Source organism: Galeopterus variegatus, unplaced genomic scaffold, assembly GCF_000696425.1.
Source record: "Galeopterus variegatus unplaced genomic scaffold, G_variegatus-3.0.2 Scaffold895, whole genome shotgun sequence".
In the NCBI taxonomy this organism is placed as follows: Eukaryota; Metazoa; Chordata; class Mammalia; order Dermoptera; family Cynocephalidae; genus Galeopterus; species Galeopterus variegatus.
Window position 1 is genome coordinate 307733 of NW_007727006.1, and position 23455 is coordinate 331187.

At 51.5% G+C, this 23455-nt stretch overlaps 1 protein-coding gene across 1 annotated transcript in view; it reads left to right on the forward strand.

Annotated features, from left to right (window-relative positions):
* Positions 1-22333, forward strand: part of CSRP1 (cysteine and glycine-rich protein 1) — a 22794-nt gene extending 461 nt beyond the window's left edge. The window contains exons 2-6 of the mRNA XM_008573261.1: positions 10374-10486; positions 15668-15836; positions 16787-16916; positions 20493-20586; positions 21069-22333. Of these exons, the coding sequence (XP_008571483.1) occupies positions 10375-10486; positions 15668-15836; positions 16787-16916; positions 20493-20586; positions 21069-21145 (582 nt within the window). The 5' untranslated portion in view covers position 10374 and the 3' untranslated portion in view covers positions 21146-22333. The remainder of the gene's footprint in view (positions 1-10373; positions 10487-15667; positions 15837-16786; positions 16917-20492; positions 20587-21068) is intronic.
* Positions 22334-23455: the final 1122 nt, after the last annotated feature.

The window sequence follows — 23455 nt, forward strand, 5'->3', positions numbered from 1 at the left end:
CTGGTCTTTCCCGCCCCGCCGCCGCCCCGGCGGCTTCGGGGAAAGTTTGCAGGAAAAGGGGTGCGGCCCGGGGGCCATCGCGGGCGAGGAGTTGTGATAAGTGGCTGCTGTTAGCCCGGGGCCGTGCTGCTGTTTCCCGGAGGCATTGGGTCTCTCCGATTCGGGGCTTCCTGGGCACACGCGTGCCCTTGACCCAAAGCGACCCTGCTCCCCCACCGCCTGCGGGTCGGGCAGAACAATCGGCGATTCTGCAGGCCACTGACACTCATTGTATGGCAGAGAGATGAGGGCATCCGTGCCACCCCCTCCCTCACCCTACCGCTCTGGGAGAAAATGCCCGCGGGCGGGGGAAACATCTGGCTTCACGGGCCTGGCCTGGGGCATCTGTGCCCCCTAGCGCAGGTGCGAGTTTTCTTTCCTCTGAAAGAACTAGATGGAAGCTGCAACTTTTCACCTCCTCCCACCCCAAGTCTTGGTGCTAGGTCGGGGGATTACTGAAACCTGAAGAAGCCTGCTGTGAGTGTACTGTGGCCTCAGTCCTTGCAAGCTGGGGGACTGGCAGGGGTTGGTACTGAGCACGTTTAAGGCAACTCACAAAGGCCTGAGAATATCCTACCTGCTCAGGGTCTGGGTCTAGGCTGGGAGCAATAGCGGGGGCGCCTAGAACCCTCGGTTCCAACCACCCACCCCTGCTCCCTTGGGGTGAATGATCTGAGAGGTCCCTGTCTTGGGATACTGTCACAGTGGCACGAGGACATCCACTGGGCTCTGGAAAGAAGAGGTGATCATGAAGGTGGCCTGGAATCTTGGTGAGAGTTTGTTCGGAAGGCAGACAGTGTGTCTCTTGGATTTACCACTTAGTACATGGGTGACCTCGGACAAATGACTTAGCTTCTCAATGCCTCAGTTTCCTTCAGGGATGGTACTTGGGGAATGTGTTACACAGAACCTCAGACACGGTGCTCAGTTACTGTCTCTTCCTTGTCCTACCCCTGTCCTCACCCTTTCTCCCAGAAGCTAAGGGGGCTGGAGGTGCTAGCTGCCTCTCTCTGTCATCTCAGAGTGCAGATCGGGGATTTCCCCCAGGTGGGATTTAGGGACAGCTTCCCTTGCTCTTGCTCAGCTGCTGCTTCCTGATTCTCTAGCCAGGCTCTGGCTCAGGAGAGACTGTCATCAGCCCTCAGCTGCTCGTAGGCAACTCTCATCCCATCGTTGCCCAAATCCAACCTCACAGTGCTCAGAGTTTCCCTGTGAATGACCTTTGCCTTGGACAGGATGCCCGGGGTGGGGCAGTCAGACCGGGAAGGAAGTTTATCCTGCAGAAGGTGTGGTGTAGGCCAGAGGAGGGGGAGGGGAGAACTGTCTGCAAGGCCCAGGATGGAGGGTCGGGGGAGGATGCAGAAACTGAAGAGCAGGCCCACCAGCTCTGCAACTGGCCTGCTAATAAAAGTATGAAAAACTCGGCAGCCGTGGTCTCTTTGCCTCTGGTCTGACCTAGGGCTTGCCTTTCTGGCCCAGGTGTTTTCTTTTTTAATAGCACACAGCTGCTCTGGAGCCAGCCAGTCCTCACTGGGTCAGAGTTGCAGCCTGAGAGTGTAGTGCTGGCACTTGGTTGATGGTCGGTAAACATTTGGTGAATGAATGTGGTAGGAATGGGCTTTCAGCTGAATTTCCCTATTGGACACTCATAATCCGTGCAAATAGTACCAGTCAGTTTTTACATGTGGGTAGTATTGACAAGCAGGTGAGGGAGAAAAGACATAGTTTTTATTTACTGTGGATCTGTCTCCTGGTGGGAAAAGCAAATTGGGAAGGTTTTTCTTGTAGGCTGCTAAAGTTTTAAATATTTATGTAAGCACAGTTTATTGTGAAAAGTTGGCTTGCTGGAGGACTGTGAAGAGGCTTGCATTAAACGTTTTGAGACCCAAAGAGGTGTTAGTGAGAATAAAAAGACCTTTTCCTCCAAGTCAGCTGTTTGCCATTACTCAGGGATATTGGCAAATATCTAAAGAGACACAAAACTGAACAATAAGTGTTAGATTTGGCCTTTCCTTAAGATAATAGTGAGCAGATATCTGTGCTTCCTGTGTGCCAGGCACTGTGCTAAATACTTTACTTGTGTTATTTTGGACAATTTATGAGATAGGTACCGATGCTCTGCATTTTATAGATGAAGAAACTGAGGCTCAGAGGTGACAAATAACTTGCTCAGAATCGCAGCTGATCAGTTGTGGAGTCACCATTGAGACATAGGCTGACTGCTTCCAAAACCCTTGCTCCATTACTACCTTATTATTTTTCTTTGTTCCTCTACATTTCCTTTTTCCAGATCAATCCACTAAGGGTGGAACACATTAGCTTTACCAGGTGCTTTACAGAAGCTTATAAGCTATTTGAGGAGGATATGGCTTTGCCACTTTTAAGGTGGACAGAGTCAGGGTTTGAACTCTTGACCTGTAGGCTTTCGCTCTGCTACATGGCTAGGGAGGAGGAGAGGGGATTCCTTAGTTCCTAGACCCTGGTATCTGCTTCTGCTTTCACCAGATCAGATGCACGTTTGAGTTTTGGGGCCAGGTTTTCAGGAAAGAAAAAAAAAAAGAAGCCTGGAAAAGAGCCCACTTGAGAGAGAGAATAAAGCTGGGGGGGGGGATGAAAGGAGGGGGGGGTCCCTGAGTTCTGACAGGGGTTGCCTGCCTGCAATTTCCACTTAGAAATTTATATGGTAATGGCGTTGGCTATATTACGCAGCTCCCCAGGAATTTGACTGACGCCAGCATTGAGTAATTTCCATGTATGGTAAAGTGTGTAAATACAGAGGCTGCTAGCATTTCCAGACTCTGGCATTTCCAGTGCATCCCAAGGGCTAGAAGGCAGCGTCTGAGTCCTCAACAGTGACAACAGAGGAAGAAGTGGAAGAAGGTTAGCAGCTAGAGCCCAGCTCAGCCCCAGCCAGCAGCCAGGCCCCCCACCCCCTCCACTGTGCCTGGCATTTTTTATACCAGGTTGGCGTGGGATGGAGCTTCCTGAGGTGTCAGCTGCAAGCAACCTGTGTTTATAAGGCTTAAGTGCTAATTTGTTTTTACTTTTTAAAAGTTAAAGAAAAATTATTCAGACCTTTTTTTCATCATGGGGGTAACTAACTGGTGCCCCTCTAAGTTGACGTTATTCCAGATAAAAGCAGATAAACTCGATCTGTTAGTCTGTATGACCTTAGTATAATATAGGATTTCCTGTAGTAGTTTTGAAATACTTAGAAAAAAATCATAAACCCCCATTTCTACCTTTGTTGACTTTCAGACTTCTGAGCTCCAAGGATAGAGAGTTCTGCTATAGAAGGCATAAGGGGACAAATGGGGACAGGGAGAGACATAGCAGTGCCCTTTGCTCACAATCCCACGAGGGCCATGGGACATGGATTTGAAAAGAGAAACCTCACACCACAGAGAGAGAGGGGTCACTGAGCTAGATGACAGTCAAGTTCTGGGCATAAGGGGGCCTGGAGTGATCATAGCTCAGTGACACTTTTTACCTCAGAGAGGTGAGTCATGGGCTGGGTTCAGAAGAAATCACGCGTGGGACACGGAAAGCCAAAGCCGAGCCTGCCCCACCTCCATGTCGGCCTTTCCTCCCCCACCAGTGACCAGTACCTTCAGGGGAGGTCTATTTCCTGGGCTCTCAGGTGTCACCTCCAAGACATGGGCTTTGAACCTTGACCCCCTCCTTCCCTCTCTGTCCTTGGCTGCTCTCTGGACATGGGCGTGTAAAAGAAGAGAATGAACTGTGGGGTTGGAAAAGATGACAGTGTTCCCGTACACCTGGCCAGTTACCAGACAGCTCAGGTAATGCAAGCAGCACATTTCTAACTAGATAAACACTTAACAGGTCTCTACCGGACCAAGTGGGTGGGGGCTTAAGTCCTGTGACCATCAGTCATGCTTTGGCCCTAGGGAACAAATGATTTTTGAAATGAGAGTGATGGGATTTTTCCACTGCAGAAATAAAGATGTGGGATGGCTTGTCCAGGGTTTGATGAGAGGGGGCTCTCCTTTGGGTACTTGTGGGTGGCAATTAAGGATTATATATCTCTGAGATGGTTCCTTAAACTTGAAACATCACCACATAGCACCTGTCAGCTCAGCCCGACTTTCTTGAGATTTGGGGTGAGCATGAGAGTCTGTGCCCTGTGTCTGCTCCTTCCTCTGTGGCTGTAAGATCTGCCATCCTGGATCTCTCATCTCTAGATTGGGGACAATCGACAGGAAGGTGTGGGCAGCAGACTCGAGCTAGGTGCTAATTGGAGGAGGCCAATCCTTGGCTTCTAACCTCCAGCCAGCCCTAAAGATCCTGACATTTCAGGTAAACAGCTGACCAGATATTTCCAGCCTCTCAGCAGAAAATTCAAGCTCTATTATGCTCTGTTGAGATTATCAACACACTGAAGTAGGACAAACCAGAACACAGATGGCAGTTCCAGTGGGAATGTGACTCTTAGAAGGGAACCTACTGTAATCTCAACAGGTGGATAATGTGATTACAGAAGATAGTAATGATTCTTGGTTGCCCAGAGCAATACAGAAGACAGCTATTGATATAAAGATACAGTGCCTGCTTGCGGTCTCAGGTAACCAGGGACAGCTAAACCCCAAAGAAGGGCAAGTAACTTGTCCCAGGCTCATTAGCTGGGCTGACAGATAAGTCAGGGATTCCTGGCCCCTATTTGGCAAGCTCTTTCTTAAGCCTTGTTCCTTTCAGATGTGCACTAGCTGGGAAGGAGAGTAGACGTCTGGCCCCACATCTGGCAGGGTGGGGCCAGGCTTGGCTGGGCCACTGTGGTCAGTGGTAATCAGAGGAGTGAGCACTCTCAGTGTACTGGTACTGTGCCTTCTTTCATATGTTCTCATTTAATCCTCAGAACACAACTTTAGGGAGCCCACCTATGGTCCATTTTAGACACAAGCAAATTGAAGCTCAGAGAGGAAAGTAACTTGCCCAAGATCATCTGGCTATCTAAGAAGGGGTGAATCCAGAACTATCTAACTCCAGCTCCCATGTTTCTAACTGCTGAACTGACAGCCTCAACTCTGACCTAGGGAACGTCTCTCGTGGCAGCCTCCTGCAGGACCTCTATCCCCCAGAGCCAGGAAGGCAACCTATCTAACTCCAGCTCCCATGTTTCTAACTGCTGAACTGACAGCCTCAACTCTGACCTAGGAAACGTCTCTCGTGGCAGCCTCCTGCAGGACCTCTATCCCCCAGAACCAGGAAGGCAATTGAGAAGGAGCCGAGCGTCTCTGTAGGCACTCCACAGACTCTGAGAAACAGGTTTCCTTTTAAGGGAATTCAGCCTCCTGCAGCTAGAAAGTGGCTGTTGGAAGAAGCTGCGGGCAGAAAGGAGGGGGTGGAGTGAAGAAGGAGATGGCCAGGGCTCCCTCCAGCTGGGACTCTTCCCTACGGGCCAGGTCCCCTGGAGGGGTCCTCATTTGGGCAGAGGGGGACAGGGAGCCATCCACAGGGACTGCCTGGAACCCTTCCTGGCCATGGACACAGTCATTGCTTTTCATCTCAAGGCCCTGTCCCTTCACTTGGGCTCCTGACAGGAGACCCCCAGCCAAATGGCCAGGCCCAAAAGAATGGCCCAGCTGAGAGGCATCCTGAGTGGATTTTCCTTACTGGCAGGTCCTTGGGTTTCACCCATCTCATGTTCCTGATTCCCTGGGGCCCTCCTGGATGTGGGCCCCTGACAGGAGCCAGGCAGAACAAAGGGAGGCCTGTGTGGAGCTGCGGGTCTACCCCAAAGGGAGAAGGGCTTTTGTGTCTGGGACAAAACATTGCCTGGAACTGGCTCCCAGCCATGTGGTTAGGGGGAACTTTCCTCCCTTAGGGTATTCCCAGGGGCATAAGCATGTCCCCTATTGGTTCAGGAGGTTGGAAAGGGAGAAGGGGCCCAGGAAGAGAGCTGGCTCTCTTGATTGATGTACTGTGTGCCCACCATGGGCAGCCAGTCTTAAGCGTACTAGGGCCCCAGCATGGTGATTGTGGGCACAGTGTACTCAGAAATGGATGGACTTGCATTAGAATTCCAGTTCTGCCTCTTCCAGCTGTGTGACTACGAGCAAGTTGCCTAACCTCTCTGAGCCTTGCTTCCCTCATCTGTAGAGGGGGCATGTGCTCTCCATCTTCAGGTGATGAGGATGAAATGGGATGACACAGGTAAACTGTCTGGTGCATAGTAGGCGTTCGGTCAGTGGCAGCCAGGGTGCCTTGACTGCAGTTCCATGGGTCACATCCTGTCACCTCATCAGAAGGAGAAGAGAGTCTATGTGGCTTCATATGACTGAACACAATTCCCCCAGAGGCTCCCCAAGGAAAGCTCCCTTGACGTCTCACTGGCCAGAAATGGCCTCAGCCTGTTCCTAAATCAGCCACTGGCAGGGGAATGGAATTGACATGGTTGGCTGAGGTCACTCAGGCGCTGTCCATAGATCTGGGGATGGGGCACTTCCCCTGAGCCTCTCGGCTGATAGAATGGAATCAGGGTTCTGTAGCAAGAATGAAGGGGAAATGGCTGATGGTCAGGCAGACAATAATCCACCTGGCTATTGTCAGATTGTCTTTCACATTGTAGGTTTTCAGCCTGAGTCCTTGCCCAACAAGGGCAGCTAGCCCCGGAGGCCTCAGGACAGAAAGGGACTGAAGGAATGGGGACATCAGAGGTTGGGAGTGGCTCCGGGATCAGGAGCTCAGGCCCCACAGGTTATCTGAGGAAGGCAGAGAGTGGTCACATGCAGTTAGAGAAATCCTACCTCCTGGGTGTGTCAGCAATGTGCATGAGCCCACGGAGCTACAGCCGCTCCAGAACCTTGAAAGGGGAACACTGGGCCTATACAGTGGGCAGTGGTCCATCTGGATCCTGTCCCTGGGGGGAAGACAATGCGCCAGCCTAAGCCCTCGTCCTCGGCGCAGCCTTCCCTCAGCTCTGTGCACAGACATTGCCTGCTTCCTACATGCCGGGCCCTGCACTGGGCACTTGGGACTGACCACGGTGGGTAAGTCACCCACCCTGCTAACCTGATAAAGGGTGAGGTGCAGTGATGGGAGACAGCTGGAAACTAAGCGGAGACTGTGCTGAAGAGAATCTTGAATGCCAAGGTGAGGAGCTTGGTTATTCTCAGGCAGTGGGGAGTCATTGATGGTTTTTGAGCAGGGGAGTGCTCCATGAGAAAGATCTGGCAGCTGTGTGAAGGACGGATTGGGAAGAAGATTCTAGAATCAGCCTTGCTGTCAAGGTTGTCTCTCTGAAAGCATCTCATTCAGTTATAAAGTGACTGGCTTAAACAGTAAAGGGAATTCGTTGGTTTGTTTAACTGGAGCATTCAGAGGTATGTCAAACTTTAGGTTTGGCTTAATTCGGTGGCTTAATGATGCCATCACAGACTCAGTTTCTTTAGTCTTTCAGCTCTGTTTTCCCAGCTATCAGCTTCTTCCTAGGACTTCCCCTTGTGCCAACCACCCCAGAGCCCTCTTTCTTCACTTGGGGGAGGAGTTGGCTTCCAGGACATTCTCTCAAAAGATCAGGATATTTTTCCCCCCAGAGCCCCCCGATATCCCTTCTCCTATCTTTCTGTGTCAGGCACACAGCCTGAGCCAGTACCCTTGGCTGGTTAGGTTAAGCCCAGGCCACATGTCATGGCTGAAAATTGGGGTAGTTACCAAGAAAAAGGTGATTGTAGCATGCTGTCCTCTTCCAGGGGGCTGTCATGATGATCTGGGTGAGGTGAGAGGTGATGGGGCGGTGGAAAGGCGAGGGGAGGGAGGGAGTGTAAGGCGCTGGCAGGACCTTGTGGGCTTGGCACACAGTTTTGGGGTGGGTGGGTGAGGGGTGCAGCTCAGGAGGGGAAGAGATCATCATCATTCTAGATTTGAGAGAAGATCCCTTAGTGATGGAGAGGATGGTTGTGGTGCCACCAGCAAAAATGGAGAAGTCGGGAAGAACAAGTTTGAGAAAAAAGATCATGAGTTCAGATTGCTCATGTTGCAGCTGAGGTACCTGTGCGCCATCCAGCTGGTGATGCTCACCTGAAATCGGATACATGAGCCTGGGCCCAGAGGAGAGGTCAGGGCAGAGAGAGTGGTAAAAGATCATGAGTTCAGATTGCTCATGTTGCAGCTGAGGTACCTGTGCGCCATCCAGCTGGCCATGCTCACCTGAAATCGGATACATGAGCCTGGGCTCAGAGGAGAGGTCAGGGCAGAGAGAGTGGGAGTCCTCAGCATGGAGGTGACAGAAGGTAGGGTGGGAATGCAGGAGATCGGGGAGAGAGAGGGACCACAGTGACAAAGGGAACCCCCCTTTTAGGTTATCAGAGTGAAATGTGTCTCTCTCCTCCACTGACCTTCACCTTGCTGAAGACTCCGGTCATTTCGGTGATATTCCAGCCCCAGTAGCCGCTAGTGAGCTGGCATTACCAACCCCGCTCCCCACCCTAAGCCCTGCTTATCAGCCACACACATTTGCCAAGCACTTCCGGTAGGCCCCAGGCTCTGCAGAGATACACCTGTGCACAGGACATGACCCCAGCTGTGGCTTTCAGTATTAGGGTATCCTTCATTTAGGGCATCCTTCATTCATTCCCCAACTATTTACTGAATAACTATATGCTACGTGCCATGCAGGGCATGGGGACGTGATGGTAAACTTGACCTGGACCCTCTTCTCGGGTGTCACCATCAGATGTAAAGCTCTCCATCGGTGCTGACTGTCTCCCTCTGTCCATGACATTGACTCTAGCTACTGGCACAGCCCTGTTACGAGGAGGATGGGCCCTGGTTGCCACATCTCCATTTTCAGCATTTCCATGGCACAGGTTCCAGGGAACTTTCTCCTTAGTCTCCTTTGCCTCCTGAGGCAACAAACCCCTCTGGCTCCCACCGCCTTCATTTCACAGCACCCCCACATCCTCCTTTATTCACCAGGTCCTGGGCTACCTCAGCACCCATCTTGTACCCACAGTCAGCTCTGCCTCTATAACACTCCTTCCCTCCAAAACCTTCTATCAAAAGAGCCAGAAGGGTCTTTTTTTCCTGCCTCAGTAATATATCTGTTGAGTGAATGACTGGAATGGGAGAGAGAAGCAGACCCTGTCTATTCTCCAAGTTCCTATCGCATTTACCTTCTGTGCTGCTCTTCAGCAAGTCAGGCTCTGACCTGTGGCATCGCCTCTCTCGTAGTCCCGAACTTCTGTGTTAATAATTATTGAGCACTTACTATGTGCCAGGCACTGTGCTGTGCCTTTGTAATACCATATCTTGTTTAATTCCCAGAAATACTCTGTGAAGTAGCTTCTTTTTTTATTCCCATTTTACAGATGCAGAACTCAAGGTTTGTTAAGACTGACTCCCTTGCTGTAGGTCACATAGCCAGTGAGTGGCAGGATCAGGACTGGACCAAACCTGTTTGCCATTAGGACCCCAGCTCTGAACCAATACCTAGAGCATCTTGAAGTTGGCCCAGGCCACCTATTGTGGACTCATGTAGGGTACCTAATAAAAATCCAGATTCCTGTACCTCATTCTCAGAGGTTGCGATTCATCAAGTCTGTGATGGTGCTACTAAGTCTGATTTTGCAAAAGCCCTCCACCTGATTCTAACGTTCTCTAAAGCCTGAGAACTGTGCCCTGTGTGCCTACCTCTTGCTTTTTTTTAAACCTTTTTTTGATGAGCTATATCTTATATCCAAAAAAGTATAAAAAAGTATACAAAAAGTAAAAAATTGTATAAAAAGTGTATAGTTCGAAGAATAATTATAAATCGAGCCCGCATGTGACAACCACCCACGTTAAGAAAATAACATTGCCAGTGCCTTAGCAGCCTCCTGGTGACCCCACCCAGTCATGTTCCTTTTCTGTAACAACTCTTCTACCTGCATGTTCATCCCTCGACAATATGAGTTTTGCCTGTTTGTGAACTTCACATGAGTGGGTTTGTATTTATGAACTCTCGTGTATCTGCTTCTTTTGTGAAGTTCATTCGTGTTGATGTACGTAGTGGTAGGTGGTTCATTTTTATTGCTACTGCAGCTTCCTTTACAAAGCCTTCTCTTATGCTTATTTATGTCCTTTAGAGCACCTAGCTGAAAATGCAGTGGCTGCTTGGTAAATACCTGTTGGTTAGATCAGGGAAGGAAACCCCCAAGTGGCAACTGAAGGGTGATGTTGACAAGGAGCAGAAGGCCTCTCTCTCCCAGGGGCCCCCATGGGAGTTCTGTCTTCAGCTTTCTCTCCTCCATCTCTGCCTGTTGCTTTTCTGTCATGGGCAGTCTGAGATGTTCCTATCTCCCTGTAAAATTAATTCCCATTTCTGTGTCCCTCCTCAGGATGCCGAACTGGGGAGGAGGCAAGAAATGTGGGGTGTGCCAGAAGACGGTTTACTTTGCTGAAGAGGTGCAGTGTGAAGGCAGCAGCTTCCATAAGTCCTGCTTCCTATGCAGTGAGTACCCCCATGCCCTGCTGTTGCTGTGGGGACTGTGGGGACCTAACGGGCCTGCCCCCACAGGCCGGCCTGTCAACACCCCAGGGAATGGGTCCCATGGGATATAAACAGCTTGACATTTGGCTGAAGCACAGCTGGGGAAGAAAACACTTAAGGGCCTCTTTGTTCCCTTCAGAAGCTCCTTTCTAAGGGTGAACTGGCCTGAGCTGGTGAGGGTGGCAGGCGTTCAGGGGCTGAGAGCCAAGCTGTAAAGACTCGGTTAGGAAAACCTTCCACCCAGCCCTCTCTTCTTTCTCTCCCTGCTACAATCCCATCATCTCAGAGGACGCGTTTCAGAGCCCGAAGTTTCACTAGCCTTTGGACCCCTATTATCCCTTGTTAAAGGGCAACAGAGGCCACGACCTTATGGGGAAGCTGAGTCTGGAGAAGGAGCTAGGCTCTTCCTTCCTCAGCTGCTGTGAGGCTAGCCCGCTCGCCTCCTTCGCTTCCCCTTCCTACCCAGACAGCCTGGGATGAGAGGAGGAAGGACCACAAAGATCGTTACAGCCACTCCCAATAATCCGGAGCAAGATTTGCTCCCGTCACAAGACTGGGTGAGTAGGAAACCAGGCAAAAGACACCAAGCAACTGAGAGAGGTCAGGTCAACCCAGGAACCCTGACTCTGAGATGCTGCATTGGCTGGTCCCTGGGCCAGGTGATGTTTCCAGGAAGCGGTGACTTGGCCTCTCCTCAGATTCCTAAATGATTGAGTTCACTGTGATCAGAGCAGAAGGTCTGCATTAGAACAAGAGGCAACTGCAGCAAGATGCATTCTGCTTGAGGGCAGACAAGGAGTGGGAGGCGGTAGAATGTCTCAGTGAACCCCCAGGTTTCACAGCCAGTCTATCGGGCTTTGGATTTGAACTTAGTTTTTATCATCTGTGTGATGATGGACGAGTTACTTAATTTCTCTCCAGATGAGTTTTCTCATTATTACAGTGGTGGTAATAATACTTGTCTCATGGGATTGTTGTGAGAATTAAAAGGAAAGGAGTTGTAAAATAAATAAAGAACTTAAAGCAATTATGAATGGTCAAAAAATGATAGACATGCCCCCGGACATGCGTGCGCCTGTGCGCGCACACACACACACATGTACGCACACACACACGTTATGAATGGTCAAAAAATGATAGACATGCCCCCGGACATGCGTGCGCCTGTGCGCGCACACCCACACACATGTACGCACACACACACGCACACACGCACACACACACAGCCGAGGGATCTACAGCAATGTGGTGGGATGCAAAGAAGACCTCAAAAGATGTTCTTCAGTCCATCTGGGAGAGCCAAGAAATGGGGTCCTGTCCGTCCTGCATTACACGAAGCAGTCAGGAGCTCTGAGTTTCCTTTGTTCCCAGGTGATTTGTGTTCCAGAGTGGGATCCAGATGGGCAATGGCTGCCTGTTCACTGCATGTTCATCAGATCTCTACCTGTTGTGGACAGACCAGCCTGAAGCCACCCAGCACAGGGCAGCAGGGGCCCCAAGCCCTACCAGCTGGGCCTGGAGTTGACAGCCCTGGGGCTACGTCTGATGCATGGGAGGAAACAAGTTTTGGTGGAGCTTTCTCGACCTCCAGCCTGCAAACAGGGGCTGGAAACAGCAGCATCTTGTTGTCAGCAGTTCACTGCACTTAGGAATTTTCAAGTCATTTATTTTTCAGAGGGAATTCAGAGAGGGCCTGGCACTGGCTGGGAAGAGGGTCCAGGCTGCTCGGGTCCTATGGGCCCCTCCCTCTGCAAATGTTGCTTAATCATTGAGTAAAAGGGGCCAGCTGCAGCCAAGAGCTCCTTCCTGTGGTCTTGCTTGTGGAGGAGTAGCTGTTGGTCAGATGATTGAGGGAAGTCAGGAATTCAGGGGGTGGTGTAGGGAGGGAAGGAGCAGGCCTGGGGCAGGATGAGAGGGGGTGCTGAGGATTAGAAACAGTTGCAGAAAGTCAGGCTGGGGAGCAGGGCTGGGGGAGGGGAGGGGTGTTATGCAACTAAAGCCATAGCAGGACTTGCAGTAGGGAGCTCTCAGGGGGCCACTTAGCACTGCCTGTGCCCAGCAGTCTGAGGCATCTCCATGGCTTGCTTATTCCTAGTGCCTACAACACACAGTGGGTCCCTAACAGAGATTTGTTTATGAATGCAAGGAGCAGCATTTCTCTTTTTCTGTCAAGTGGGTGATAAGTGTCCAGCTTGAATTCAGGGGTAATCTACAGAACCAAAGAACTTTGTCTCTTAAGAAAGGGAGAGGCTAGCAGGGTCTGGGCCTGGGTGGGAGTAAAGACCATGCTGCTCCTAGTTGGCCAGGGCTAGATGGGTCCCCCAAAGCTCTTCTGATTAATCAGGCCCTTGCCTCTGGATTCTGCTCAGCTTGCCCACCTACATTCCCTTTCCTGAGGGTCTGGGAAGGGCAGGGGAAAGACAGGCAAAGTCAGAGGAGAACCACCTCCACCCTGGGCTTGGCCCTTGACCTGGGAGCAGAGACCAAGAGGGCCGGTGGTGCACCCCCCAGTCCTCAGCAGAAGCGGCCAGTTCCCAATAGCAGGCAGCGGTTCAGAGCCTGGGAGGCGAGCTCAGCGCTGTGGCTGGGAACCTGCGCTGAGGTTGTGTGCCACCCTGAGCTGTAATCAGCTCGCTCCTGGGGCAGGTTGGGTTGAGCAGCCCTGTGGTGGTGGCTGATGGGGTGGGGCCCAGTGAGTTGGCCCTGGGCTATTCTCCAGAATCCAAGAGCACAGGGAAGTTGGCAGAAGCCTCGCACGCCCTCTGACCCTGAGGCTGAGGTTTACTGTCAGTTTCTCTCTCCCTGTCCCCGTATATTTGGCCTACTCGAGAGGAGCTATGGGCTGGCAGAAAACAACCAGGTTGGGGAGTCAGGGGCTGGGTTCTGGCCTGACCCTGCTTCTGGCCAATTGTGTGAGCTTGAACGTTTTTGTGGGCCTTGGTTTCCCTTCTAGAAGCAGAAAGAATTACTCGCCATTTTGGGGTGGGCCGAGCTATGGGCTGGCAGAAAACAACCAGGTTGGGGAGTCAGGGGCTGGGTTCTGGCCTGACCCCGCTTCTGGCCAATTGTGTGAGCTTGAACGTTTTTGTGGGCCTTGGTTTCCCTTCTAGAAGCAGAAAGAATTACTCGCCATTTTGGGGTGGGCCAAGGGGGGCTCTGACCTCTTTCCTGGGGCTGCCTCTCCCCTGTATTTCTAAATAGCATCACAAGGCCCCACCGAGCTAGGTGGCATTTAGAAGTACGTTTTGCCAACAAATGCACTTAATGAATCCAGTCTCTTTTTGGCTTCATATGATTTAGTAGAAATTCATTCATGCCTTCCTTCAAAATTCTCCTTGATTATCTTTGGTGGACCTTACAAGTGAGCTAAAGTCCCTGCCTATATCACCTGGATGGAGGTCGAGGGGCAGAGGGCCACAGTGGGGTGCTGAAGGGCCACGGTGGGCAGGACTGGGCCTCTGGGAGAACCAAGGCAGAGCAGAAAGATGCAGGGAGAGCTTTGGCAGGACAGCCATCTCGGGGGTGTCTACGTGGGGCTGAGTTCCTGGGCCTCTTGCTGGAAAGATCAGTCAAGAGAGACCTCTGTTCCCGCAGTTCAATTGGGGTCTTAAAGGGAAACAATTCTAGGCCAATCCCTGGCTTCCCACTCTGGAGGGGAATGTTGGAGTCCTTGGCCTGTTGTTCCTTCTCCTTCCTTCCCAGAGCCAAGCCCCAGGGGAGGTGGTGGGAAGCTCCATATTTGGGTGGCCCAGAGTGCTGGAATGAGGTAGAGATCTCCAGGGCAGGACAAGGGTCCTTATTTAGTCTAAAGCCTCCAACCTGGGGTGTGGGGCGAGAGAGGAGCTGGCCAAGGGCTGGACCCTTTAAAGGCAAGAGGATGGCAAGTTGTAAGGAGCTGAGCTGAGCGCCTTCTTGGGAGGTAAGAGGCTCGGCTGCTCCATGGTTTCCGTCTTCAGAAGGAAGTGTTCAAGGATGCAGGTCAATTGGGCACACTGAACTCCAACATTTAAGGAAGAAGGCAGAAGCAGATTAGGATTACAGGATGAGACCTACAGAAATAGAGTGACGTCGAGTCTGCTGAGAGGGGTAGTTGGGGTTTAGAAGCAATGACTTCTTGAGGCCTGGGCCTGTCCCTCCCTCTCCCTTGTCTCCTAGTGGTACTAACTGAGCAGCCAACATTTACTGTGCACCTATTGTGCGCAGGGTGTTGCGCTAAGTACTTCACATGTAAGATCCCATTTGATTCTCACAGCCACCTTTTGGGCCAGACATTATTATCTGCATTTACAAATGAAGAGATGGAGGCTGGAAAGGCAACATAACTTGCCTGGGGCCACACAGCTGCAAAGAGAGAGAGCTGGATTTGCTTCCGGGCAGCCCCAGGCTCTGAACTGTTTTACTCTGGATAGCTGGGCACAGCTCCCCTCTGAGATTAGCAGGAAGGCATATGAAGCCCACGGACATTCTAACTCATCCCATTCCAATCTCTTTTACCCCAGCAGTCAGGAAATCCTTCCCAGTATCTGACCTCACTTCTTCCTGTGGCAAAGTGATTTCTGAGATTAGAAACTTCAGATCCTGTTGTTGTGATTAGAATGACCTGCATCTCATTTCAAAGCCCACCACGCTGGGCCCTTAATAAATGTTAAACTTTTCTCCTGAGTATATCACTTCACCTGCATCCTCCCCTCTTGCCTTCCCTGGCATGACACATTGATCCTTCTAGAGGCAGGAAAACCCTGTTCTTCCTGCCGTTCTTTTTTTTTCCTCTCCTGTTGGGACACATGGTCTCTTTGTCAAGGGCAGAGTGAAGAATGTCAACCAGCGTCCTGTGGCTTGGGATCAGCCTAGGCTGTTGCCTCGGGACCCTGGGGTACAGTGCAGCCTGGTGAGGTAGAGGGTGCAGAGGATTGAAGGAGAAACACACGGATTCCTGGAAGAGGTGGCTTGGCCAGCATGCAGATCCCATCCCTCTGTCCTCCAGCTCATGGACATCTCACCTGCCTCCATTTCTAGACAGCTCCTGAAAGACCAAGACCTTATGTATGCAAAGTGCCCAGAGAGCTTCAGCTGTAGGGCGTTTGTACGGAGCAGGCCGCTCAGCCCAGCTCCAACTCACTGTTGCCACCCCCTCCTCCGCAGTGGTCTGCAAGAAGAACCTGGATAGCACCACTGTGGCCGTGCACGGGGAGGAGATCTACTGCAAGTCCTGCTATGGCAAGAAGTACGGCCCCAAAGGCTATGGCTACGGGCAGGGCGCAGGCACGCTGAGCACCGACAAGGGGGAGTCATTGGGCATCAAGTATGAGGAGTGAGTAAAAGATCCCCTTCCACCCTTTTCTTGAATTCTCTCTCCCGCACCCCCATATGAGACACATTTTCAACCACATGTGGTTAAGCAGTGGAAGGCTGGGAAAGCCATTTAGTTAAAAGGTAGTCATACCTTTTAAAGGTGTGTCAGGCTATTGGAGGAGCTGGAGATCCAGTGGGGATAAAACAGTCCATGCACCTCCCTGCAAGGAGCATGTGTCCTATATGTTCATAAGGGCTAGACCTAGGAGGGGCCCCAAGAATTACTTAGTCCAATTTCCTCTTTTTGTAGATGAGAAAACCCAGCCCGGGCTCAGTGATTTGCTTGGGATCCCACGGCTAGTGTCTGAGCCAGGCACCAGCTCAGATCAGCACCGTTCCCTACCAGCCTCACTCTCAGCCCTGTCACTCTCACCCCGGCTTAGGGGAAGTCATTGCCCTTCCTTGGAAATGCCACAAGGTGTCATTGGGTCCTCCATCCCCACCCCCCAGCATCCCTTGCCTCTGACCTGCTGATAAGTGATGGCTGTTGGCAGTCAGCCAGGGGAGATGGACAGAAATGATGGATGAGTTATCAAGTTTCAGCCAAGGTCATTGCTCCAATGGGAATGCTTTGTCAGCAGATTTCTCCTGGAGAGAATCTTATGATAGACCCTGCAGGAATGAGGGGCAGAGGAGGTCAGGCTTAGTAAATAAGGTATTAAATGATTCCAGGGTTTTAATTGGGTGACTGAGGGAAGTATGATGTTTCAATGAAAATAACATTGTGCTGGGCCTTGATTTATCCATCTGCAAAATGGGAGATTACCCAAGAGACCCTGGTGGTCCTAACCTTTGTGACTCTGGCTGGGAGAGCTGCCCTCTGGCCTGGCATGAGATGAAAGTGGAGTCATGCCCTCACAATGCCAGCCCTTCCCATGTGTCTCAGTGTAAGTCATCTTTCCCATGCAGGGGCCCTGGCCACAGGCCCACCACCAACCCCAATGCGTCCAAGTTTGCCCAGAAGGTTGGCGGCTCCGAGCGCTGCCCCCGCTGCAGCCAGGCAGTTTATGCAGCGGAGAAAGTGATTGGTGCTGGGAAGGTAAGGGCACGGTGGGGAGAAGGGGTATATGCGGGGGATGGGGGCAAGGGGGGTGCGGACTGCTTTCTGAAATGTGGATTCCAGAACTTTGCAAGTGGTGTCTGGCCTTTAACCGCTTCCCTTCCAGAGAAGGAGCGATCCTTGTCCCTGTGGGTTGCTTGTACTTATTTCTCCCAGTCTCCAAGGAGCTCATATCACCCATGAAGAGTAACATCCCCTGCACTGATGGCTTGCCTATGGGCAATTCTGAGGGAGTTGCAAAGATGATCTATATCTTTAATGTTGGGGATCATAGAGTCTATGGGTGTGTGAATGGGTTTCAGAGGGTCCACAAACCTTCTAAAATTATATGCAAAGTCTTGTGGGGATATGTCCTTTTCTGGGAAGAAGATCCATAGCTTTCATCAGATTTTCAAAAGGATTTGTGATCCCCCAAATGTTAAGAATTACTCAAAGATATACATTCTGAGCATGGTGCTGATAACACCAAGGTCCCTGCATCAGCCAGCTACCAGATCCATAGCTTTCATCAGATTTTCAAAAGGATTTGTGATCCCCCAAATGTTAAGAATTACCCAAAGATATACATTCTGAGCATGGTGCTGATAACACCAAGGTCCCTGCATCAGCCAGCTACCAAAAAAAAAAAAATTTCCATTTCATGTGATGTGGACTCCCAGGAACCTATCCTTATACTCCCAGGGCAGAAATTTTCAAGGTTCAGGGTCTATCAGAGCCTCTTGGAAGGATTTTTCAAATTGTTTATAATTGCCACACACGTCTTCTGCTGTGGTGTTCTGTAGTAGCCCCCCAATCCCCAATGCACAGTAGGAATCTCTATAGGGAGACAGCTGTTCCCAGTGGAGCTGATCACGTCCTTCAGAAGGCTGCAGTGGAGAAGAGGCAGGAGAACTTTTACCCCGGAGATTTGTGGTCCCAGACCAGCAGTTAGAAAAGCACAGAAAGGGCCAGCCTGTGGCTCACTTGGGAGAGTGTGATGCTGACACCAAGTCAGGGGTTAAGATCCCCCTACCAGTCAACTTTAAAAAAAAAAAAGGCACAGAAAGGTATCTTCAAGCTTTGTGGCCAGAGAGGATTTCTGGGTCATCCCATGAGACCTGGGGCAGAGGAGTGACTTGGACAAGATCACACCACAAGTTTATGGAACAGCTGGGCCTAGAGCCCGTCTTCAGCTCTTCTGGATTCAGATCTTGACTTTCAAGTCTTTTTCATCTTGCGGATGGGGGTGAGGGGGAATGGGATGGGGAACAAACACATAGGCCAGGTCTAGACCATAGCAGGCTCTCAACCCTCACAATCAGGGCTGGAGACGAGTATTATTATCCCTGCTTTACAGATGAAGAAGTCGAGAGTCAGAAGGATTAAATAATTTGCCCATATCTTCTAGCTAGGAAGCGGCTAAGCTGGGAGTCAAGCCCAGGTGTGTCTAGACGACTCCGAAGCCCTTGCTCTGACTACTGTGAACTCTACTTTGGGCCATTTAACTCCTTCGAACCCATTCCCAAAGCTGCAAAATGGGAAGGACTGGCTAATCCTGGCATGGTGATTAGCAGCTTGTACCCTAGACAAGCTGGTTTGAACCCCTAGCTTTGCCATTTACTGGTTATGTGACCTTGGGCACATGGAGCCTTCCTAAGCCTCAGTTCTGCATCTGTAAAGTGGGCGTGGATGGTGGAACAAATGTAAGGTGGAGCGAATGACGGTCCCTGACAGACAAGGTAGTTTTAAAGCCTGAATGAGATCGTGCATGTGTAGTGCACAGTGCACTGCCTGGCATATGCTCAGCACGTGTCAGCTATTGTTATTCTTGCTATTTTCATTACTTTTTGGGATTATTGTGAGGTCAAAATGAAGATCCTTGCCTCTGATTAAATGATATGAAAACAGGAGACATTAATATTATTTTTAAGTTGGGTTTGTTTGGTTTTTTTTTTTTTTTTTGCTTTGTCTCACTTTGAGAATAGAAAATTGTAAGGAATACCTAAGAATCACTATTTCCATTACTTAGAGAAGGTGTAAGGTAAGTTTAAGGCCCTACTAAGGAACAGGATAAGAGAACTTTGCATTCAAGCAGAAAAAGTGGGGAGAAACCCCCACTTCTCTTTTGCCTGGGCCAAGAAAGAAATATTAAGGAGCAGGGACTACTTTTAGGTGCTATATGAATGAGCAAAGGGCAATTGACCTTATTTTGGGTGGGGGTTGGGGGGTGGCTAGGGAATGTGTGGATGAGCGGTAGTCTAGTTGTGATCCAGTCCTCCAGCCTGGAGAGCTTGGGGTAGCAGCTCCTGCTTTACAGAGGAAGAAACAAAGGCAGGGTGACTGCTGAGGTTGCACAGGGCACTGAGGGGAGGACTGATACCAAGGCTCCCCATCTCAGCTCTCGGGACCCCACCTCTGTCCCTTGGGCACAGGAGTAGGAGCCAACGTGTGAAGTTGGGAGGCCAGGGGATCTGAGGGGATCACGTTTCCTTTCTCACCCTCCAGCCTGGGCAGCAGTGGCTGTGCTGAGGGCGTCCCTTTGCCCTTAAAAGGCCTTGTTTTGTCCTGTCCGACTGTTGCCTGCCTCTTGCTTTTCCCGAGTTTAGCAGAGCTGTCTACACATCAGCTTCATAGCCTGCTCAGCTGTTGCTGATGGGAGCTGGCTGCTGAGAAGTCCCACTGTCTGTGACAGCTCCCATCACCATGTACAAACCTGGGCTTGGCTTCTCTGGGAGGCTGCTTGCCCTGTGTTGCCTGGGGGTACCTCTTACAACCACAAAGGGCCTTCTGTGGCACCTGGAGAAACTATACTCCTTAGGCCTTTTCCTGCTGAGTTCAATGCATTTACTTCATCGACCCATTTTCCTTCCAAAGTAATACTTTAATAGACAACCTTGACTCACGGCCTCCTCTGTGCCAAGCCCCATGCCAGGGACTTTATATTGGTGAACTCACTGGATGTTCACAGCTACCTAGTGAGGGAGGTACTGCCACCCCACTCCCCAAGAGGTGACAGCCTTTGGGCAAATGAGGCACCCAATTCTAGAACTTCAGAGGCCGGGCTGTTCCAGGAGAATCTCAATTACAAATTCCTACTCTGTAGCTAGGTGTTATATGTTTTAAATGTTTAGTCCTCACATCCATTCTGCGTGAAAGGTCTCCCAGATCAGAAAACCATAGGGGCTGTTCAACTAGTAAGTGGCAGTACCAGGATGAGTCCAAAGCCCTTGCTTACACTACTAATCCACAGGCAGCATGGGTCTGGAGAAGGCTTGTCTGGCCCCGTCTATGGGGCAATAATCCCACCCCTTGCCTGCCTTTTGCTGTGTGGCTGGTGCCACTAACCGTTGAACCATTGTAACACTTCACTGAAGATGGTGTGAAGTGGTGTGTGGTCCCTGGCCTGCTCCCTTCCCTGCCCAGCACCATGCACCCTGTCCTCCCAGCAGCACCTGCTGAGCAGACTTTAGAAGTGTCTTGAGCTCTTCCACCGTGGTTAGGTCAAGGGGCGTCGGGCTGGAGGTGGGAGGCACTTAGTTACTGGTGGCAGCACTAACTGTTTCCTTCCCTACCTAGTCTTGGCATAAGTCCTGCTTCCGATGTGCCAAGTGCGGCAAAGGCCTTGAGTCAACCACCCTGGCAGACAAGGATGGCGAGATTTACTGCAAAGGTGGGTGGTTTCACTTCTAACTGGGGCTCAGGAGGCCCGTGGGGGCAAGCGGAGCTATGTAGTTATGACTTTGCTGAATGTAAACCAATTCCTGGCCTTGGGGTCCAAGAGCCAGAGCATCTAGTGTGACTCCTTCATTTTAAAGATGAGGAAACAAGCCCAGAGGGAGAAAGTGACTTGGTCAGAGTCACACGGCAGATCGGGCAGGCATAGGGCTAGAACCTGGGTTCCTAACTCCCAGTCCAGTGCTCTTACAGCAGATAATGCTTCTATAATTTTGGTGGCAGGGAAATGGGTGCAGTGTGGAGCCAAGAACCTCCTCACTGTTGAGACTGGGGTGCTGTAGAGGTGAGGGGGTGCTGGTGGACTTGCTTTCTCCAGAGGTCTGGCCAGGCACTAGGGGTGGGGTATCTTCCAGGGGAGATTGGGAGGTGTGGCGGGGGGAGGAGGAGCGTGTCCTTACCCTTCTCTTTTCTCTGTAGGATGCTATGCTAAAAACTTCGGTCCCAAGGGCTTTGGCTTTGGGCAAGGAGCTGGGGCCTTGGTCCACTCTGAGTGAGGCCACCACTGCCTGCCGCCCCCTGCCCACTCCTGTGCTTCCATCACCATTCCCTTCCCAGCAGCCTTGGAGATCTCCAGGATTTGCTCTCTCAGCCCTGCCACGCATCACTAATGACTTGAACTTGGGCATCTGGCTCCCTTTGGTTTGAGGGTCTGCCTGAGGTCCCACCCCACTAAGGAGCGCCCCCCTACCTGGCATCTGACGCCATCACCAGTAGGAGACCTCAGTGTTTTTAGTCTAGGTGGGACCAGGCCCCCTGTCCCCACACCTCACCCACAGACCTTTGTTCTCAGCCCCTAGGCTGAGTGTCCATCACCAACTGGTCCTCACCAACAGGTCAAGACACCTGAGCCCATATCCTGGAGCCCAGAGAAGCAGCAGCAATAGTCCTGGAGGGCGAGAGCAACAGGACGAAGATAGGGTGGGGAAGGCTATGGTTTATGTGATCCTAGATGTTCCCCTCTGTGGGACAGAGCGTGGGCTTCTTGGTGTCCTTCTGAGCACACCTGAGGAGAGCCAGCTTGGTAGTCACTATGGGAGGCAGAGGCATGCGGCAGGGTCATGGACCATCGATGGGAGCCACCTGCTTCTCTAGGGCCTTTGAGTGTCTGTGGCACTGGTGTCCTCCATTCGAGGCTGGAGGAGAACAACCCAGCTCTGAGGACCCCCAACGTCAAGACGTTGTCTGACATCAGGCATCTAGTTCCCTGTTGGATGGGGGGACCCTAACGAAACACCTCCAACACATATTCACATTTATCAGTGGTCCAAATCTTAGGGTAGTTAGCTCTGGCCTTATCCCTGGGTCCTGATACTGTGGGCAGTCCCTCCCCTGTCCCAGCACAGCCTAGGCCAGTGTTCTGTTCTTGCCACACCTGCTTGACCCTCAGATGTGGGGGGAGGCAGACATAGCTTCAGTCTTCATCCAGATACCCCTTCCCTCTGTGCCCAGTCCTCAGCCCTTTCCACCCCACCCTTCTCCACAGACCCTTCTCTGGCCCCATCACCCCACCCCTTCCAGGCCCCCAGATCAGGAGCAGCGGGAGGAGGGGGAGGGGCTGGGCCTTGCTGCTCCCAGTGACTGAAAGGACAACACTATCTGGAGCTGTCCACTGAAAGGGCTGCAGGCATGGGATCTATTCAAGCCCATTTCTCATCTGGTCAATAAAGCTGTTTAGAACAGAACTCTGGTGTCCCATTCCTGCTTCTCTGGAGCACTGCCACTCCTCTGGGATTGGGAGGGAACGCAACTGGAGCAATGAAATCAGCAGGAGGCCTGGTGGAAGGGAATCAAAATGGATTTGTTGCTGCTTTTTCTAAGACCACCGACTTTTCAGTGTCAGTTCTAACTGATCCACGCTGCCCGAAGTCACTGGACCAACCAAACACCACTGCCTTGCCCAGTCTGGCCTCTGCCCCCACATCTGGGTGTGGGAACTGAATGGACTTTGGCATTTGAGGGGCTCGGCTAGGCCCCCAAACTGTGCTCAGAACTTTTCTCAGCTTGGAAAGCCCCAGGGTGAGAGGGAAACTCAGCCAGAGGAACTTCCACGTCAAATCTGGAAAGCTCACTTCTGCCCAGGAGGGGCGGGTGGAGGGTCCTAGCTCAGCCTGCAGCACTGTCAGGGGCCCCACAGCCAAGTCCACGGAAGGCCAAACTTTTTGGAAATAGGCTCATCTGAGGGTCTGCAGCGTCCTTTTTCTTATGATACTTGAAACCTTGGGGCTGGGACTCTGCTTCAGCACTTTTTGAAAATGTGCCCACACTGAATTTTCAAAACAATATGTAGATGCTTTAACCTCCACAAGGCCTTCTGTGCATAGTATCCAGATGATCGAATCCAACAGTGGCCTTGACGGACCCCCCACCTTGGCTCTGGGAGTGGGACCTACCCGTGTGTAAGACCCATCAAAGGTGCAGAGCGGTAGGAAAATGCAAGGTGATGAATCCAACAGTGGCCTTGACGGACCCCCCACCTTGGCTCTGGGAGTGGGACCTACCCGTGTATAAGACCCATCAAAGGTGCAGAGCGGTAGGAAAGTGCAAGGTGACAGGTGAAAGCTGGAGGAGTTCAGAGGAGAACGCCAACCCCAAGTGCGGTCAAGGGCTCCTCCATCTTGGTAACTCCGCTAGCTGCAGCACGGGGCCTGGCCTGCGGGACGTCCTCTGGGGAGGGTTTGTGCGGCCGTGAGGGGATGTATGGCTCCACAAACACAGGCGCATCCTCCTACTGTTGTGGTAGGGCCCCCACCGCCCGCAGCAGCGGCCAGGATGGGCGCCTTGGGGCCCACAGCTGGAGACTGGCT